The sequence below is a fragment of the Capra hircus genome, chromosome 8, assembly GCF_001704415.2.
Source record: "Capra hircus breed San Clemente chromosome 8, ASM170441v1, whole genome shotgun sequence".
Lineage (NCBI taxonomy): Eukaryota > Metazoa > Chordata > Mammalia > Artiodactyla > Bovidae > Capra > Capra hircus.
In genome coordinates, this window is record NC_030815.1 from 41,408,790 (window position 1) to 41,428,703 (window position 19,914).

The 19,914-nt window shown below is 42.2% G+C and overlaps 1 protein-coding gene across 1 annotated transcript in view; it reads left to right on the forward strand.

Annotated features, from left to right (window-relative positions):
- The window catches only part of LOC102176958 (histone-arginine methyltransferase CARM1-like), a 262,751-nt gene that overhangs the window by 224,918 nt on the left and 17,919 nt on the right, over window positions 1-19,914 (forward strand). The window contains 1 exon segment of the mRNA XM_018052765.1: window positions 19,395-19,479. Within this exon segment, the coding sequence (XP_017908254.1) occupies window positions 19,395-19,479 (85 nt within the window).

Below are 19,914 nucleotides of genomic sequence, written 5' to 3' on the forward strand. Positions count from 1 at the left end.
TCCTGGGTTATATAGAGTTCTGTGAGGAGTGAGATCAGAGAGTTACGATTTTTCTTTCTCCCTAGTTTTTTCTTGCAAAATTGGCTTTCTTACTATGGAGTCTGCTTAATCTGTAATTATGAAACTACAAGCCAGACTTTCCAATGGGGATGAATGGCCTCTTGGTGTATGAGTATGTGTGTGCCTAGGGGGTAGCAATTATGCCATATTAAGGTCATGTAGACCCTAAATATTTCTATTTTAAATACAAAAGTTGGAGAGATAGGAGTTTCAGGTGACAGAGTATGCCAGACTTATAGGGGAGGTTAATTGTCCAGGTATTTCTTATGTGACCTCCCAACCATACCATCTGCTGCCATCTTACTTATGAATACCTGGACAATATTAACAATCATGGCTGTCTCCCCATCAAACCTGCAAACATGCTGCTATTCATTCCATCAGAAAAAAAATTTTTTTTATACCTCACTTCCCCATTCAGCCACCACTTAACTTATTGCAGTGAAGTTCCTCAGAAGAGCTGTCTGTACTTCATGGTCTCTAGTCACATCCCTCGGCCTCCTCTTTGATTTCTCTCCAAACGTTCTACCTAAAGCATTTTTTCCAAGGTGGCCAGTGCCCTGACCTCCACATTGCTAAATCCTGTGGTCATTTATCACTTCTCAACTTATGTAACTACCAGCATTTGAAACACATATTTGCCCCACATTCTTTTTTAATTTCTTTTTAATTGGAGGATAATTGCTTTACAATGTTGTCTTGGTCTCTGCTTTACCAGGAATCAGCCCTAAAAATACATATATACCCTCCCTCTAGAGCCTCCCTCCCACCACTGCATCCCAGCCCTCTAGGTCATCAGCAGAGCACCCTTGCCCCATATTCTTTTGATTTTTTTCTTCTGCTTCTGTGGTCCCTTTCTCAACCAGCTTTTCTCAGGTCATTACTTGTCTCCTCAACCTCTTATTGATGGAATTGCCCCAGCATGCAGCCTGTAGACATCTTCTCTGTCCACAGAATTCCCTTGATGATTCCTACAGTTCAAATACCATCTCTGTGCTCATGGTTTTTCAGTGTATCTCCCCAACTCAGACTTGTCCTGTGAATTCCATACTTTTCCACAGCAAGTGCCTCTTGGATATCTCACCATATGCGAAATGTAACTCCTGACCTTGCCCACTCGCACCCACACCTGCTCTACCCACAGTCTCCCCACCTCAATTGCTGACAACTTTATCTTCCTAATAATTCAGATCCAAAATCTTGAAGGCCTTATTTCTTTGTCCTCTATACCTAAACCATCAGTAAATTATGTTGGTTTTACTTTTAAAAACATTTGACCTTTGAAGAAGTCATGTTTGAACTGTGTGTGTCCACTTATATGTGGATTGTTTTCAATAAATACATTCTGCAGTTTTACATATGAATCTGCAGCTATGAAACCACGGATGCAGAGGGCTGACTGTAAATTTAACCAAGGAGTCTCCCCTGTGGGTGTGCCAACAACTCCGTACCATGTTGTCCAAGGGAGACTCTGACCAGTCCCTCTATGTGCACTGATTCCTCTTGATCCCAACCGTGCCATCTCTCATCTCAGTTATTGCAGCAGCTCTTCACCTATCTATCCCAACATCCTCACACCCTTCCAGTAGGTCCTACCTAATCTGGTTTCTCATTTCCGACTATTGTGTCCACTGCACTCCAGCCACCCAGGCTTCCCTTCTCATCCTTAGGCATACCCAACTCACCCCCTTCTTATGGCCTTGCATGTGCTGACCCTCCTCTGGGATACTTTTCCCTCTGAAGTCACATGGCTAATTCCTTCACCACATGTCTTTGTTAAATGCACCTTCTCAATAGGACCTGCCCTGACCACTGCATTTAAAGTGGCAGCCATACCACTCCCAATCACACCTTGCCTGCTCATTGTTTCCCCCCACAGTGCTTACCACTTCCTAAAAGATACATCGTTCATTTATTTATTATTGTTTATTGTCTGTATCCCTCTGCATAGAACATAAGCACTGCAAGAGCTGGAATTCTGTTACATGGTAGGCCCCCCTAAAATATTTCTGAATAATAGAAACTCCTATAATCTCAAGCATGTATGGAAATAATTACCACTAAGATTTTAGTTGATATCATTCTCACTTTTCTTTTGCTTTATAAAATTAGAATAATACCATAAATACATTGTATAGCACTTTAAAAACCTTGATCAGTGCCTTATTGACATATTCTCATCTCTTTTAGATATTCTATTGCTACAGGTTATTTCTTTTGTGGCTATCTCATAATTTATTGACTTAAGCTCCAATGTTGGATATTAAATTATTTAATTACTCCTTTAACCCTGTGGGCTTCCTAGTGGCTCAGTTGGTGAAGAATCCACTTGCAATGCAGGAGACCTGAGTTTGATCCCTGGGTCAGGAAGCTCCCCTGGAAAAGGAAATGGCTACCCATTCCAGTATTTTCGCCTGGGAAATCCAATGGACAGAGGAGACTTGCAAGCTACAGTCCATGGCATCGCAAAAGAGATGAACATGACTTAGCGACTAAACCACTACCACTACCATTTTAATTCTATTCCTTCTATTAGGAAATACCACTAAGGTATTGTTCCTATATTCTACAAGCATATAGAATTTTATAGACTTCTACACCCTAAATTCTATAGGAAGCAGCAATGAAGTGAATATCCTATTATAGAAATCTTGTGCATTCTGATTATTACCTTACAATAAATAGCTAAAAGAAGAATCACTGGACCAAAAGATGTGAAGAATGAACTTTAAAAAAATTATTCTTATATGTTGCCAAATTGCCCTGTAGAGAAGTTTCACCAATTAACACTTCCACCAGTGGTATATGAGAATGTCTGCTGAGTCTTGCCCATACGGGCTATGTTTTGTTAAATGCCAATTTGATTTGCAAAAAAAATGGTGGCCAATTTATTTTTAACCTGTATTTCTTTGATAGCTAGTACATTTGAATGGTTTTATTTTCAGTCAACAGACACACAAAGTTTTTTAATATATAGTTATCAAAATTCATAGCCTTCACTCTGCTTCTACTTCCCCTCCTTGTATAAGGAAGTTTCTGCTTTAGATTGCGAGTGTGCGGGTCCTTTCTTGCATGGAACCAAGGAACAGGTAGTGAAAGCTTGCATGATTTTCAGTTTCCATTAGAAGAGGCAAAGAAGTGGAAATGCTGGCTGAGAGAAGGAGGTGGGTGTAAGCAGTGAGTCTGTGTATGTTCTGTGGGAGTGAGCTGAGAGATTGAGGAATAATTAACAGACTAAGTAAATAAGATCACCAGATACAATTCATCATCAGTTCTCAACTGACTTAATAGCAACAACACTCGACACCTTTGATTCTTCACTTCTGGAGCCTAAGCCCGATTTCCCTCCTTCTTTATTGGCACCAAGTCTCCTTTGCTGACTGTTCCTCCTGACTCAAATCTTCCTTGTTAGATTGACTCCAGGTTAGTTCTTAAATGTCTTCTGTTTTCTGTCTGTTCTCACTTTCTTAATGATCTCATTTAGGATCTTGGCAGTAAATACTGTATGTTGACAAGTCTCGTAATTAGAACTCCAGGCCAGACTTCTCCCCAGAACCATAGACCTTAGATGTCCAGCAATCTTGATTCCAGCTTGTAATTCTTCCAGCCCAGCATTTCACATGATATACATGTGAAATGTATATAAAGCCTGTTGTACTTCTTTCCCAAGTTTGAACCAGCTGGTTGTTCCATGTCTGGTTCTAACTGTTCCTTCTTGTCCTGCATACAGGTGTCTTAAGTAAGGTGGTCTGGTAGCCCCAGCTGTTTAAGAGTTTCCCACAATTTGTTGTGATACACATAGTCATAGGCTTTTGCATAGTCAATGAGGCAGAAGTAGGTACTTTTCTGGAATTCCCTTGCTTTCTCTACCATCCAACAAATGTTGCCAATTTGATGTCTGGTTCCTCTGCCTTTTCTAAACCCCGCTTGTAAATTCTGCATTCACGTACTGCTGAAGCCTAACTTGAAGGATTCTGAGCATAGCCTTACTAAGGTGAAAAATGAGTGTAACTGTAAGGTAGTTTGAACATTCTTCAGCATTGCCCTTTTTGGGGATTGAAATGAAAATTGACCTAGCTCATAATTGTTCAGGACATTTTGGCTAACTAGAAGACATGCATTATTTATAAGAATTCCTTATATATTAAAGATATTAAGACTTTTCTTTTTTTTAGTTGAATCTGGATTCTATACTCAGCTCTATGACCAGTCAGATGTATGACCTTGGGGGCCTAGTTCTGGAAGATGCTTTCCTTCTCTAGCGCTCAAGTGAACAACAAACCACAGGTGACAAGTTCTTCGGTGCTTCGGATATTAAGACTTTGTTGTATTTTCTTCAGACTTTTCACTTCACTTTGTAATATTCTTTGTGGTGGTTTTTATCACAAAAGAAGTTAGAAACTTTTATGTATGTGAACCTCCCAATATTTTCTTTTACAATTTCTTTCTTTTCCTTTATTTGAAAAAAGGCTTCCCCACCCTCACTTTAGTATTCACTTCCTTCTTCTTCTTTTATATTTTACTTCTTTCACTTAACCTTCTTTCAAATATGCATTTAACTCTAAATTCATTTTAATTTAAATATGCAGTATGCATATAACTTAACTGTTTTTAAATAACAAGTCATGGGGTTTTCTGTAAATAGACAAGATTACTACATTCTGATGTTACTAGTGGTCACCTACAAAATTAATGATTTTCTTTTCTCACTTGACTAAGATTTTTTTGCCCTTATTAATTAAGACTGAAAAATATCTCTTCAGAGTAAGGCTGTCATGAACATCATTATTCTCAGCTGTAAAACTTCTTTATGTGATAGGTACTACTGACATTACTGAAAATAATTGGTTCAGTGGGTGCAAACCAAGGTCTTTAAATACAAATTTTAATGGATTCTTGTAAATAAATATGTGAGAAAAATGTATACGTGGGAACAATTAAGAGGAGTAACCAGATATTCTCAAGAAGTTTGAGATGGTGCTCGTTTACCCTGTTATATTTATTGCAGTTATAGAATATACAAATGCAGGCAAGTGTGTCCATGCATGCTTAATCCCTCAGTCATATCTGAGTCTTTGCAACCCTGTGGACTGCAGCCTGCCAGGCTCCTCTGTCCATGGACACAGGCAAGTAGGCAGTAGTTAAACACTATTAATAGATAAATCAGACTCTGGAGCCAGATTCAACTGCATTTGATTCTTGGTTCTATCCATTACTAACTGTAAACACTTAGCCAAGTTAATCTAACTTCTCTTAGACCCAATTTATTTATAAAAAATTTTGTATTTAGGTGTTTATTTATTTGGCTGTGTCGGGTCTTAGTTGCAGCATGTGAAATCTTTAGTTGCAGCATGCGGGATCTAGTTCCCTGACCAGGGATTGAACCTGCCCCCCCTGCACTGGGAGCTCAGTCTTTGCCACCGGACCACCAGGCAAGTTCCCTTATTTATAAATTAAAGATATCAGTGTTATCTACCTGGGGAACGGGGAGTTTCAGTTTAGGGATGGGTCCTCTCCTTATACTACCATCGTAGCCCTTTCTTTATAGGCCAGTGTAAGGGTTTTACCAGGTGCTGAATATTTCTCTCCCAGCTGTACATCCAGGGACTGAGATAGTTACCACAGGGTAGGGAAGTACTCATTGGACACCAAGTGCAGTAGTCGTGGTGAGACCTCCCTCTGCTACCTTCATAAGCTGTTACCAACCAGAGATATTCTAAAATTTCTCATATCAATGTGGCTTCTTATCTCACATTCCTCAAAAAAAATCCAGATATTCTCCTTTCTCCAACACAGTTGCTTTCCCACAGAGAAGGTTTGGGAATTGTTTCCTATATGCTCCTGTGATGGCGCTGCAGATCCCTCCTCAGGGGACTGAGTTTCCCCTTCAGTCTTGGGCCAGTGGTCACTGGATCCAAAAACCAGATCTGGAAACTGGATGAGGGACCAAATCTCCATTGTGACAATTGACATCATCCTGCTCATAAGTTAACAAACTTTATGTTGTTGTTACAGAGTTGAGTACTATCCTAGTGATTCTGCATCTATTTCACCTCTCTAATAACACTAGGATCTCTTAGCAACCAGCACAGATGCCTCTGGGTCGGGGTTCCCTGACTGTCACTCTAGTCTTGCTGTCCAACAGAGTAATTATGACATTCTTGCCTATGATGGTTAATTACTGCTTTCTTACTTCTTACATTCTGAAATTCTATCCAGGTGGTGCTCATTCAGACCACGGTTTAATGGCCACATGCCGTGTCACTGTCCTTTATGAAATGAGAATGGCCACCTTAAATGTCTCAAAAATGCCTCTGCTTTCTCCTGGTTTTTTCCCTGTTATCTATATGAAATGAGAGTTTCCTGGACTTTGCCTGAGAAAAGTTAGGTGGAACACTCTTAGGTCTTCCACAGTAAATCTACCTAGCTTTTCCACCTCTCTGAGCCTTTAGACCCCTTCTTCAATACTATGCCACAATGAATATATTATAAAGCAGTTTTCTTCCAATTAAAAAATAAATTCAAAAAATTACTATGCTGCAGAGATTCTGGAATCTCCATCTCATTAACTACAGGCCATCATGATGACAGTTCTTCACAATGACATCTCCAGAGACTGTTAATAATGGTATCTGCTAGAATGTTGAATCCTGGGAGTGCCTTGTCAATAAGACCTACAAAACCTTCTAGAACTAACACCCAAAAAAGATGTCCTTTTTATCACAGGGGACTGTAATGCAGAAGTAGGAAGTCAAGAGATACCTGGAATAACAGGCAAATTTGCCCTTGGAGTACAAAATGAAGCAAGGCAAAGGCTAACAGAGTTTTGCCAAGAAAACACACTGGTCATAGCAAATACCCTCTTTCAACAGCACAAGAGAAGACTCTACACATGGACATAACCAGATGGTCAATACCAAAATCAGGTTGATTATATTCTTTGCAGCCAAAGATGGAGAAGCTCTGTACAGTCAGCCAAAACAAGACCAGGAACTGACTGTGGCTCAGATCATGAAATCCTTATTGCAAAATTGAGACTTAAATTAAAGAAAGTAGGGAAAATCACTAGACCATTCAGGTATGACCTAAATCAAATCCCTTACAAGTATATGCTGAAAGTGACAAATAGATTCACGGGATTAGATCTGATAGAGTGCCTTAAGAACTATGGACAGAGGTTCATGACTTTGTACAGGAAGAAGGGATCAAGACCATCCCCAAGAGAAAGAAATCCAAAAAGACAAAATGGTTGTCAGAGGAGGCCTTACTAATAGCTGAGAAAAGAGAAGCTAAAGGCAAAGGAGAAAAGGAAAGATATACCCATTTGAATGCAGAGTTCCAAAGAATAAAAAGGAAAGATAAGAAAGCCTTTCTCAGTGATCAATGCAAAGAAATAGAGGAAAACAATAGAATGGGAAGGACTAGAGATCTCTTCAAGAAAATTAGAAATACCAAGGGACCGTTTCATGCAAAGATGTGAAAGGTTGTTGCTGAACCACGAAAGATGCCAGGATTCTTGGCTTCTGGAGGAGAGGAATTCAATCCAGGGCCAGTGAGGAGGCTTGATCACTCAGAGCTTTCATGTAATAAAGTTTTATGAAAGTATAAAAGGGATAGAGAAAGCTTCTGACATAGACATCAGAAGAGGGCAGAAAGAGTGTCCCCCTGCTTGTCTTTAGCTGAATGTTACATAGCTCCTAGCAGTCTGCTCATTAAAGAAAGAAAATGTCTCAAAACTCAGAAAATGGCACCAAGCCCCTCACCCAGAATATGCATTTTGAGATAACCTTGGCACCAGGTTAGTCATCCCTGGCCATAAAATGATTGACCTGAATCTTAAAGAGAGGCAGATTCCCATACAAATATATAGTTTCATTAACATAGATTAGGAGAACAATGTATGAGTATAACATACTGGTTTGTCAAGTTGGTTCTGAGCCTGAGCCTTTAGGCAGAACTGTCTTGAAAAAGACTCTGGGGTAAATACATAGCACATTAACATAGCTTAAGACAAACATTTCCATAAGAAAAACGCATTGGTTGGCTCAAGGTTTGAGAAAAGTTCAGGTGGAACCAGGTGTCCTTATGGCAACACAGAATTTTAAGAGAAACCTCTTTTTAAATTTATATAGAGAGGGGGAAAAAATGTAACACTAGTTTGTTTCCTCCTGCCTTGATGGTGTGGAGCTAACAGAAGCAGAAGATATTAAGAAGAGGTGGCAAGAATACACAGAAGAACTATACAAAAAAGATCTTCATGACCCAGATAACCATGATGGTGTGATCACTCACCTAGAGGCAGACATCCTGGAATGCAAAGTCAAGTGGGCCTTAGGAAGCATCACTATGAACAAAGCTAGTGGAGGTGAGGGAATTCCAGCTGAGTTGTTTCAAATCCTAAAAGATGATGCTATGAAAGTGCTGCACTCAATATGCTAGCAAATTTGGAAAACTCAGCAGTGGCCAAAGGACTGGAAAAGTTCAGTTTTCATTCCAATCCCAAAGAAAGGCAATGCCAAAGAATGCTCAAACTACTGCACAATTGCACTCATTTCACATACTATCAATGTAATGCTCAAAATTCTCCAAGCCAGGCTTCAACAATACATGAACCATGAACTTCCAGATGTTCAAGCTGGATTTAGAAAAGGCAGAGGAACCAGAGATCAAATTGCCAACATCTGTTGGAGCATCATAAAAGCAAGACAATACCAGGAAAACATCTGCTTTATTGATTATGCCAAAGCCTTTGACTGTGTGGATCAAAACAAACTCTGGAAAATTCTTCAAGAAATGGGAATACCAGACCACCTTACCTGCTTCCTGAGAAATCTGTATGCAGCTCAAGAAGTAACAGTTAGAACTGGACATGGAACAACAGACTGGTTCCAAATTGGTAAAGGAGTCTGTCAAAGCTGTGTATTGTCACCCTGCTTATTTAACTTCTATGCAGAGTACATCCTGTGAAATGCCAGGCTGAAGGAAGCACAAGCTGGAATCAAGGTTGCCGGGAGAAATCTCAATAACCTCAGATAAGCAGATGACACCACCCTTATGGCAGAAAGTGAGGAAGAACTAAAGAGCCTCTTGATGAAAGTGAAAAAGGAGAGTGAAAAAGCTGGCCTAAAATTCAACATTCAAAAAGCTAAGATCATGGCATATGGTCCCATCACTTCATGGCAGATAGATGGGGAAACAATGGAAATAGTGACAGACTTTATTTTTGGGGGCTCCAAAATCACTGCAGATGGTGACTGCAGCCATGAAATTAAAAGACACTTGCTCCTTAGAAGAAAATCTAGGCCAAACTAGACAGCATATTAAAAAGCAGAGACATTACTTTGTTAACATAGGTCCGTCTAGTCAAGGCTATGATTTCTCCAGTAGTCATGTATGGATGTGAGAGTTGGACCATAAAGAAAGCTGAGTGGTGAAGAATTGATGCTTTTGAACTGTGGCATTGGAGAAGACTCTTGAGAGTCTCTTGGACTGCAAGGAGATGAAACCAGTCCATCCTAAAGGAAATCAGTCCTGAATATTCATTGGAAGGACTGATGCTGAAGCTGAAACTCCAGTACTTTGGCCACCTGATATGAAGAACTGACTCATTGGAAAAGACCCTGATGCTGGGAAAGATTGAAGGCGGGAGGAGAAGGGGACAATAGAGGAGGAGATGGTTGGAAGGCATCACTGACTGGTGGACATGAGTTTTGAGTAAACTCTGGGAGTTGGTGATGGACAGGGAAGCCTGGTGTGCTACAGTCCATGGGGTTGCAATGAGTCAGACGTGACTGGGTGACTGAACTACCCTGACATATGCTGCCCTCCAAACCCCCAATCCAACACCCTGAAAATCCACTCCAATACCTATTTCCATGGTTCTTAGCAGAAAATATTAACCAGCTTCTGCAACGTTTTGTTGTGTAAGTTATCTCCTCCTGTTGTAGGAATATACTTAATGCTCATTCTGTCCTGGAGTTACTAGCCTGACAGCAATGAGGGGCCATTAGCCTGGAGGCAGGGAGAGACAGTGCAGTGGATCTTAACCTACCAGTAATTCCACCTTGAGGGTCTACATTCAGGGACCATTCCAACCATATTGTCTTAGCTTGGGTTCCCCAGGAATCAGGATCTTAGGCAAAGCTCATAAGCTATTTTATTGATGTATGCAGAGGAGAAGGGGTTGACACAGGATGAATTGTTTGGATGCTATCACCGACTTGATGGACATGAGTTTGAGCAAATTCCGGGAGTTTGTGATAGACAGGGAAGCCTGGAGTTTTGCAGTCCATGGGGTCGCGAAACATCAGACGTGACTTAGCAACTGAACTGATGCAGTCCCAGTGAAACAAGAATGAGGAGAAACCAGAGTGAGGCAAGGAAGGAGGCAGAACTAATGCAAAAGTGCATTTCTGAGCTGATCACCACCAGGTAGCAAATACCGAGAGATTGCTGGATCCCTCAGGACCATCTTCAGGAAGTCACATGCAGTACATGTCAGGACCGTTTATATAGAGGATTGGAAAGAAGTGGATTCACCCACTGGCTCTTACCTCTTCATTGGCCAGCTGTTTACTCCTTAACGTTTAGTAGTCTGAACTTCTGGTTGTGCGTGCAGGGACACCAAGTTCAGGTCACGGCACCTCGTGCCCCACTGTCTGCAGGGGCCCTCAGAGCAGGAGGGGAGAGCTCATGGTGCAGGTCTGAGGTGAGGCACTGCTGGGTCGTGCTCACACAGAGTCAGGTGAACCCACACCTTGACACAGAGGAGCTGAGCTGACCTTTAAAAGGTCACAGTATACCACTTAAGGAACCGAAAGAGATTTCCCAGTTTCCTTTTCAGAGTATTTTGAGTGGTGATGAGCACTCATCATGCTTGACAAAGAGCAGGTAGAGTGATGGCAGGAAGGCCAGTGGTGGAGGGCCTGTAGTCAGTTGTTCTTTACAGAAATTGGAATCTGTGCTTGCAAAAGGACAAGGGAAGATAAATGTAAGCAGAATCCTGCCACAGATGGTGAGAGCTCCTTTCTTGCACCTCTCTACTCTGACTCTCCTGAATGCCTTCTTGACCATGGTGTGGCTTGAAGGGAATCCATTCCACTGAACGGACAAGCTGCTCAATTCTACCGTGAAGGCACTGGATGGGTTTGTTCCTGGGCCAATCCTGCCCCCAAACTGAAATTTCTACTAAAGGTACTTTTGGTAAAGCTAGAGTTTTAGGCCTTCTGGTCTTTCCCAAAAATATATTTGGCCCAGATAGTCACTAGTTCATAGAAGTACCATGTGGACCAAAGAAGAATATTTCAAATTACCACGAGATACAGCCAGATTTTAACTGGAAGCCAAATATATGCACAAAGCGTCATAGAGAACTTTGGCAGGAGTGCCACCAGCAATGTAGCCATGTTTGGACTTTGATATACCACTATTCTTGCTTCATTTATAATGCAGTGATTCCTGGAACTGCAGTCTTCTTTCAGCTACCCAGTATTTCTTCCTGATATTTCCTATGCAGCTCCTTTTATGTCTGCAGCTCTTGAACTCACTGACTCTTGCTCATGACGTAGACCTCAGTATTCATCTTTTTGGTAACCTGTATCAAATCCATTGCTCTTCCATAATACTCTGCTGCTGGGCCCATACAAATCCAGATCTGTGTAGTCATGGATATACTGTTTCACTTTCTGGATCCTCTGGCATCAGAGCGGTCCATTTCCAGACAGAGTTCAAGTTCAGCAGACATTACTTCATCATCCCTGGGTCTGGGTCTACACACTCTAAGCTAAAGCACTTTAATTCCATACTCACAGAATTAGAACTCCCCTGAATTAGGCAAACTATTCATCAGAATTATATTCATGACACATATGACAGACTCTTATTAGCTATTTTCTATTTAGTTTAGACTTTTGTAGTTTTAAGTGACAAAAAAAGAAAGAATGAAACAATGATTTATCGAGAAAGAATATTTTTGGCTAATGTATCTTAAAAGCCCGGGAGTAGATTCAGCTTCTCAGGCACAAATGGATCCCAGGGCATAGACACTCATTGGGTTCAGGTCTCTCTCTACCCATCAGCTCAACTCCATTCTTGGATAGGGCTCTTCCCTCATGGCAGTAATGTGGTTTCCAACAAATCTGGATTTATAGACTCAGAGCTCATGGCCTCTTCTCTGTTGCAACAGTTAGAACAAAAGTCTTTCACTTGACTATCCTGGGGTCTCTTGCTTAACCCTGGGGTCCATCATCAAGGCCAGGGAGATAAGGTACTCTGATTGGCTACAACTCAGCTACGTAGCAGACTTTATTGTTGAGGGCAGAATCAAGACCATCCAAACACCAAGAACTGAGAGTGAGGACGAGGTGTCTTTCAGAAGAAAATCTGGTGCTACAACCAGAAGAGGAAACTATTTGCTGGGTAGAATGAACAAAAAGTGTCCCCCATAGTTGTCTCGATGCAGTGTTTCTTCTGGTCCGTTTCTGTGGGCCCTGTTCTCATGCAAACCAGTAATGCCTAGATTCCTGTTGGTACACTGAGCAATGCTCCATGGATTCCTTCACAGAGTTCCTGGCTCTCCCTATCTTCCTAGGAAAGAGACAGCCTGAAGCTTGGTTTCTTTTAAAGCCTGTGCATCCATTTCCCTTTCTGCTTTATACTAAAAAAACCCTATTTTTACAAATGCAAAAGCATATAAATACAACGCATGTAAAGTATAAGCCATTTACTTTGCTGGGGTTTAAGCCAGTAGAACCAGAGACATAATGAGCTGAGCATCTTTATAGATATACCACTTTACAGAATGGTATGTCTACATGCTACTGATGTGGAAAATTGTCAACAACAACCAAGCTTCAAGTCCTGCTATATAAAAGGAATGGATAAGAAATAAAGACACAATATGTTTCTAGACACGTGTCTTTCTCCTACCAGGCATTCCCAGCAGGCCATTCCAACCACACCCTCTTAGGCTACATCGTCGGCATTGCGTGTGGCTTAGGTGACATTCTTGGATCCTTGCTTGTGTCTCCTGGTTCTTCAGGTTATATGTGTTTCTCCTCAGGTTAGCATGTTGTGCGTCCTTGCTCAGTCATGTCTGGCTCTTTGCAGCCCCATGGACTGTAGCTCACCAGGGTTAGCATGTCACCGGTGGTTAATTTTGGTAGAACATATTCCACTAAATGCCCCAAAGTTGCTTAATTGTCAAACAGCAGAAAAGGGTTATCCTTCCTCCCTTATTTTTTTCCCTTCTCTTTCTTTCTTTCTTTCTTTCTTTTTTGCCTAGACAGGAAGGAAGTTTTTAATGGGGAAGAGTGAATTTTTTTTTTGTCAGAAGGAGGAAGCAAAGATTCTTAGTATTAGAGTATAGTTGATTTACAATGTGTTAGATTCAGAGATTTTTATTATAGGGAAACGTCTCAGTTATGCTTTGAGAACATGTGTTCATATTAGCAAGACAAAGGAGTGTGTGCATTGGAGAAACCGCCACTGTTAACTTCTGCAATAGAACCTGGCTGGCAGGGGGTGGTGGGCTGTACCACCATCCTTCAAATACAGGTCCAGGACACTGTGACAGGGGGAGAGATGTGAAGGAGGAGAAAGGACAAAGGACAATGGTAAGTCAGAGGAGAGGCAAGAACCAAAGAGACGCCAGAGGAAAGATTCTCATGGATACTTTTCTGGGTTTGGCTCTGTATGGAGACCTTGGAGAGGCTGATATGATGGTGAATGGCTGGGCTCTTTCTCTGTATTCTGGTCGTGTTTAGGTATAGCCAGTGTTAAGATTGTTTTCCTTCTGGACTATACCTGCAAGACTTTTCAAGATGTTGGTGGAGAAGAGGAGATGGGGACACTTGAAATTTGAAGTCAGGACAAAAAAAAAAAAAAATGCATATACACTCACTCTACCTTATGCACTCAAAAGAGGCCATAAGCTAACTTGGAAAATAGAACCCACATATGATAAAAACAATGGAAATTATCTTCAGCTTCCAAGTCAACAGATTCGTTTCCTGATCCATCTCCGACAATATATCTTAGGAGATCCAAAACGATGCCAGCTCCCATCTGCTTTAATTATCTTCTGATGCATTTCAGAACGAGGTTGGAGATTTCTAAGAATTGGAAATATAGTCCAGCCAGAAAAATTTTAAAAACCCAGGCAGTGGGCTCTCTGCCCACCGCTCTCCGTCTGCCCCAGGAACAGTGCCCATTTGCACCACACTGGTCGTGGCTGCTGGGTTTTAATTGGCATAGAGTGAGTGGCACAGCTGAGGTTGAATGCAGAGACTAGTACACAGAGAACCGAGAGCAGTTCCCAGCCTCAGCCACTGCCAGGCGGAGGGCGGTCTTTGCCTTCTCGGTTTTCCGTTTCACCTACTTGGCCAGGATTCTAGAACCACTGACTCATGTCTTCAACCCTGGTCGTGCATTAGAATCACCTGTTGAGCTTTGGAAACAAATTCCCAGATCCAATAAATCACAACTAGGGGCTTCAGTCCAGGCTGTAGCATGTTGTAACAGCTTCCCAGGGGCTTCTCAAGGAGAGACAAGGTTGAGTGTTTCTGGGCTTTCTGGGAACTTCTGTGACTCTCTGACCTTCCCCTCCTCTCCCTTCCCTCTCTCCTCTTCTTCCTTCCTATGACACCCCTTGTTTCCCCATCCTCCCTCACCCCATTTCCCTACTATAAAAACTTTTGTGACAATGGCTTATTTCCACAAGAACACTTTCACTCTCTTTCTGAATACTGAGAAAGATTGCTTAAATTTACAGTGTTCTGTTTCCAAACATTTTCCAGGATGACTGGAGTCTTGTTTCCACTATGTGTACTTATAAAGTGACATACAGCAGTTTGGCGATGAACTCCTTATTGCCAAATTCAGACTTAAATTAAAGAAAGTAGGGAAAACCACTAGACCATTCAGGTATGACCTAAATCAAATTCCTTATGATTATACAGTGGAGGTGAGAAATAGATTTAAGGGCCTAGATCTGATAGACAGAGTGCCTGATGAACTATGAATGGAGGTTCGTGACATTGTACAGGAGACAGGGATCAAGACCATCCCCATGGAAAAGAAATGCAAAAAAAGCAAAATGGCTGTCTGGGGAGGCCTTACAAATAGCTGTGAAAAGGAGAGAAGCGCAAAGCAAAGAGAAAAGGAAAGATATAAGCATCTGAATGCAGAGTTTCAAAGAATAGCATAGCATGGAGAGATAAGAAAGTCTTCTTCAGCGATCAGTACAAAGAAATAGAGGAAAACAACAGAATGGGAAAGACTAGAAATGTCTTCAAGAAAATTAGAGATACCAAGGGAACATTTCATGTAAAGATGGGCTCGATAAAGGACAGAAATGGTCTGGACCTAACAGAAGCAGAAGATATTAAGACGAGATGGCAAGAATACACAGAAGAACTGTATAAAAAAGATCTTCATGACCAAGATAATCACAATGGTGTGATCAATCACCTAGAGCCAGACATCCTGGAATATGAAGTCAGGTGGGCCTTAGCATCACTACGAACAAAGCTAGTGAAGGTGATGGAATTCCAGTTGAGCTATTTCAAATCCTGAAAGATGATGCTGTGAAAGTGCTGCACTCAGTATGCCAGCAAATTTGGAAAACTCAGCAGTGGCCACAGGACTGGAAAAGGTCAGTTTTCATTCCAGTCCCAAAGAAAGGCAATGCCAAATAATGCTCAAACTACTACACAATTGCACTCATCTCACACGGTAGTAAAGTAATGCTCCAAATTCTCCAAGCCAGGCTTCAGCAATACATGAACCGTGAACTTCCAGATGTTCAAGCTAGTTTTAGAAAAGGCACAGGAACCAGAGATCAAATTGCCAACATCTGCTGGATCATGGAAAAAGGAAGAGAGTTCCAGAAAAGCGTCTATTTCTGCTTTATTGACTATGCCAAAGCCTTTGACTGTGTGGATCACAATAAACTGGAAAATCCTGAAAGAGATGGGGATACCAGACCACCTGACCTGCCTCTTAGGAAACCTATATGCAGGTCAGGAAGCAACAGTTAGAACTGGACATGGAATAACAGACTGGTTCCAAATTGGTAAAGGAGTACGTCAAGGCTGTATATTGTCACCCTGCTTATTTAACTTCTATGCAGAGTACATCATGAGAAACGCTGGGCTGGAAGAAGCACAAGCTGGAATCAAGATTGCCGGGAGAAATATCAACAACCTCAGATATGCAGATGACACCACCCTATGGTAGAAAGTGAAGAGGAACTAAAAAGCCTCTTGATGAAAGTGGAAGAAGAGAGTGAAAATGTTGGCTTAAAGCTCAACATTCAGAAAACTAAGATCATGGCATCCGGTCCCATCAGTTCATGGGAAATTGATGGGGAAACAGTGGAAACAGTGTCCGACTTAATTTTGGGGGGCTCCAAAATCACTGCAGATGGTGATTGCAGCCGTGAAATTAAAAGATGCTTACTCCTTGGAAGGAAAATTATGACCAACCTTGATAGCATATTAAAAAGCAGAGATATTACTTTGCCAACAAAGGTCCATCTAGTCAAAGCTGTGGTTTTTCCAATAGTTATGTATGGATGTGAAAGTTGGACTGTGAAGAAAGCTAAGCACTGAAGAATTGATGCTTTTCAACTGTGGTGTTGGAGAAGACTCTTGAGAGTCCCTTGGACTGCAAGGAGATCCAACCAGTCCATTCTAAAGGAGATCAGTCCTGGGTGTTCTTTGGAAGGACTGATGCTAAAGCTGAAACTCCAATACTTTGGCCACCTCATGCGAAGAGTTGACTCATTGGAAAAGAATCTGATGTGGGAGGGATTGAGGGCAGGAGGAGAAGGGGACGACAGAGGATGAGATGGCTGGATGGCATCACTGACTTGATGGACATGAGTTTGAGTGAACTCCGGAGTTGGTGATGGACAGGGAGGCCTGGCATGCTGCAGTTCATGATGTCGCAAAGAGTTGGACACGACTGAGCGACTGAACTGAACTGAACTGAACTGATGGACAGCCTTTCTCTGGCCCATGATGGAAGAGAGTGTGAGAAACGAGATGAAGCAGAAGAGACTTTGGCAAATGATTTTCCATTTCCCCATTGCCCTTATTGGGCTTCCCAGGTGGCTCAGTGGTGAAGAATCTGCCTCCTGACGCAGGAGAAGCAAATCTGATTCCTGTGTGGGGAGGATCCCCTGGAATAGGAAATGCAACGCACTCCAGTTTCTTGCCTGGGAAATTTCATGGAAAGAGGAGCCTGGCGGGCCATAGTCTGTAGAGTCGCAGAGAGTCAGACATGACTGAGCACAGCATTGTCCTTATTGTCACTGGCCCACACGCAGGGCTGTTTAGGTGCCCAGTTCTCCATTCATTCATTAAATACAAAGATAGTTACATAGATGTTTTTATGTACTAACAGTGTTCGAGGCCCCATGCTAAGTGTTAAATATACACTGAGAGAAAAAGAATAACTTTTGCTTTTAAGTGAGTAAAACTTGAATATTTAATTGTAATACTAGGTTTTACATTTTCAAGTGGAAATATTTGAGCTGAGTCATAAAGATTGACTAGGAATTAATGGGGCAAAGGAGGGGAAGGAATATTCTAGGGAGAAGGAAAAGCAAACAACGGCTCAGAGGTGAGAAATAGTACTAGCCTTTCATGGTCTGAAAGAGTCTTTGAGGCCTGGTGCTTTGCTTGCAGGTTTGGGACTGGCTGTTGACTCAACTGTATTAAGCCTTCCTGACTCCCACAGGGCATCTGAGGCATTGTCTCCTGATTCAGAGCCTTCCTTTGGCTAATATCTAACTGTAATCCACATTTTTTGTTTGTTCTATTGTTTTTTTCTCTTCCCTGCACGTCGGCAGGCATTGGGTTGGGGAGGACTAGAAACTAATGAACTGAATTCCCATCTGATTCATGGGCTGTACAGCACACGCATACACAGCCTTAGTAGGGAAACTTTTTCTCATCTCAAAGGCCTTCTATCTCCAGTAATAAGGTCCCCCAGCCTTATCACTGCAGTTGTGCCTGGGAATTTGAATTTTTAATTAACTTTCCAAGTAATCCCATGGTACAGTCCAACAGGGAATCACTGCCTTAGTCCCCTGTGTGATCTCAGAAGGTGAAGTTCAGAGAATAATAGCCAGCACTTATATAGTAGGAACAAAATGCTAAGCACTGCTTAAAGTGCTTTACTTGTATTAATTCATTTAACCCTTACTGTAACCCTACAAAATGAGTTTATAATTATCCCCATTTTAGAAATAAGGAAACTGAAGCACAGAGTTCAGATGACTCACCCAAGGCACACAGCCAGGCAATGGAAGAATTTGAGTAAAGCCACTCTTAATCCACACCCCTAGTAGCTCAGAGGCTAAAAACAGCTTCCCTAGTAGCTCAGATGGTAAAGCATCTGCCTGCAGTGCAGGAGACCCGGATTTGTTCCCTGGGTCAGGAAGATCCCCTGGAGAAGGAAATTGTAACCCGCTCCAGTATTCTTGCCTGGGGAATTCCATGGAACAGACTAGCCTGGAGGGATACAGTCCAGTCCATGGGGTTGCAAAGAGTCAGACCCGACTGAACAACTAATGCTAATGCTAATGTACACCCCAGATCTCTTCGCTAAAAGCCAAGACCTTTAGCCCAGCCAGCAGGGAGTTCTTGCTGTGTTCCCACCCCGGGCGTGTGCTGGAGCATTTGCTCCATATCTGGCTCACTGAGGGGAGGGAGCGAGCATTTGTAGACCGTGCCCGTTGCTGTGGTCCAGATGACCCTGACCCCAGAATTGAGAAGAAGTGTGCCCAATAGACAGTGATGAGTGGGCCCCCGTTCTCCACTAGACGAGGTGTCGGCCACCATGACAGATGCCGTCAGGGTGCATGAGTGGCTATGGAAGAACAGGAAAAGGAAATCTACTTCTGTAAATGCTGGGAGTATCAAGAGACTCTGGAGGTCTCCAGTTGTGCTCTGGGTTGAGATAATGAGAAGGCCAAGGAATTGTATTTCAGGACATGAAAGATGTGTCCTGGAACCTTGTGGCGTGAGGTCAAGGGTGGGGACCCAAAGGCCTTTCAGCCTCTAAATACTCTTGTCAGTATTCTCCCCACAAGTAATTTCCTCCACCTCAATTACCTCCTTGCTTTTCTCACCACCCCAAGTGCAGAGTCTTTAGAGAGAGTGTCTTCCTCTGTCCCCTATCAACCTCTTGCCCTTCACACGTTTTCATACTTGCCCCAGGGCTGAGGACCCATAAAGTAGCCATGCAGTGCATTATAGTTCAGTGGGGCTTGAGGAAGCATGACAAGATACATGGTATTGCTTTCTGCCATCTATTTCACGTACCAGCAATCAGTTAGGAACATTCTTCAGGGTCAGCCTGTCCAGTCTCCAGGGTGCCGCAGTGGAGGAGCACTTCAGACAGCCAATAGTGGCAAGTGGGCTCTTCCCGCGTGTTTATCTACTGATTCATCCACTTACTCACTCATGCACCTGGGACGAGCTGTGCTGCCAGGCTCTATGCTAAGCCATCACAGAAGCAAAGAAAAAGCTCCTTGGAATGCTGTTTCAAGTTTTCCACCTCTGATCTCCTGATCAGTTAGGAAAATTCTCAGAGAATGGTACTGTTGAAAGCAAGGAGACTTTCTGACTGCATTTGATAAGTAACTTTTAATTCTCCAAGTGTCCTGACTCACCACATGCACACACTCAGCCCTCATACTTGTTCAATAATTCATATCCTCTCATTGATTCTAGTGACCAAACGCATAATAGAAGGGGAAGCTTTGGATAATAAATAGCTGGGAGCAAGAGTTTGTTGTCAGACAGATGTGGGTTTCAGTTGTGATCCCATCTAGCTGTAACCTTA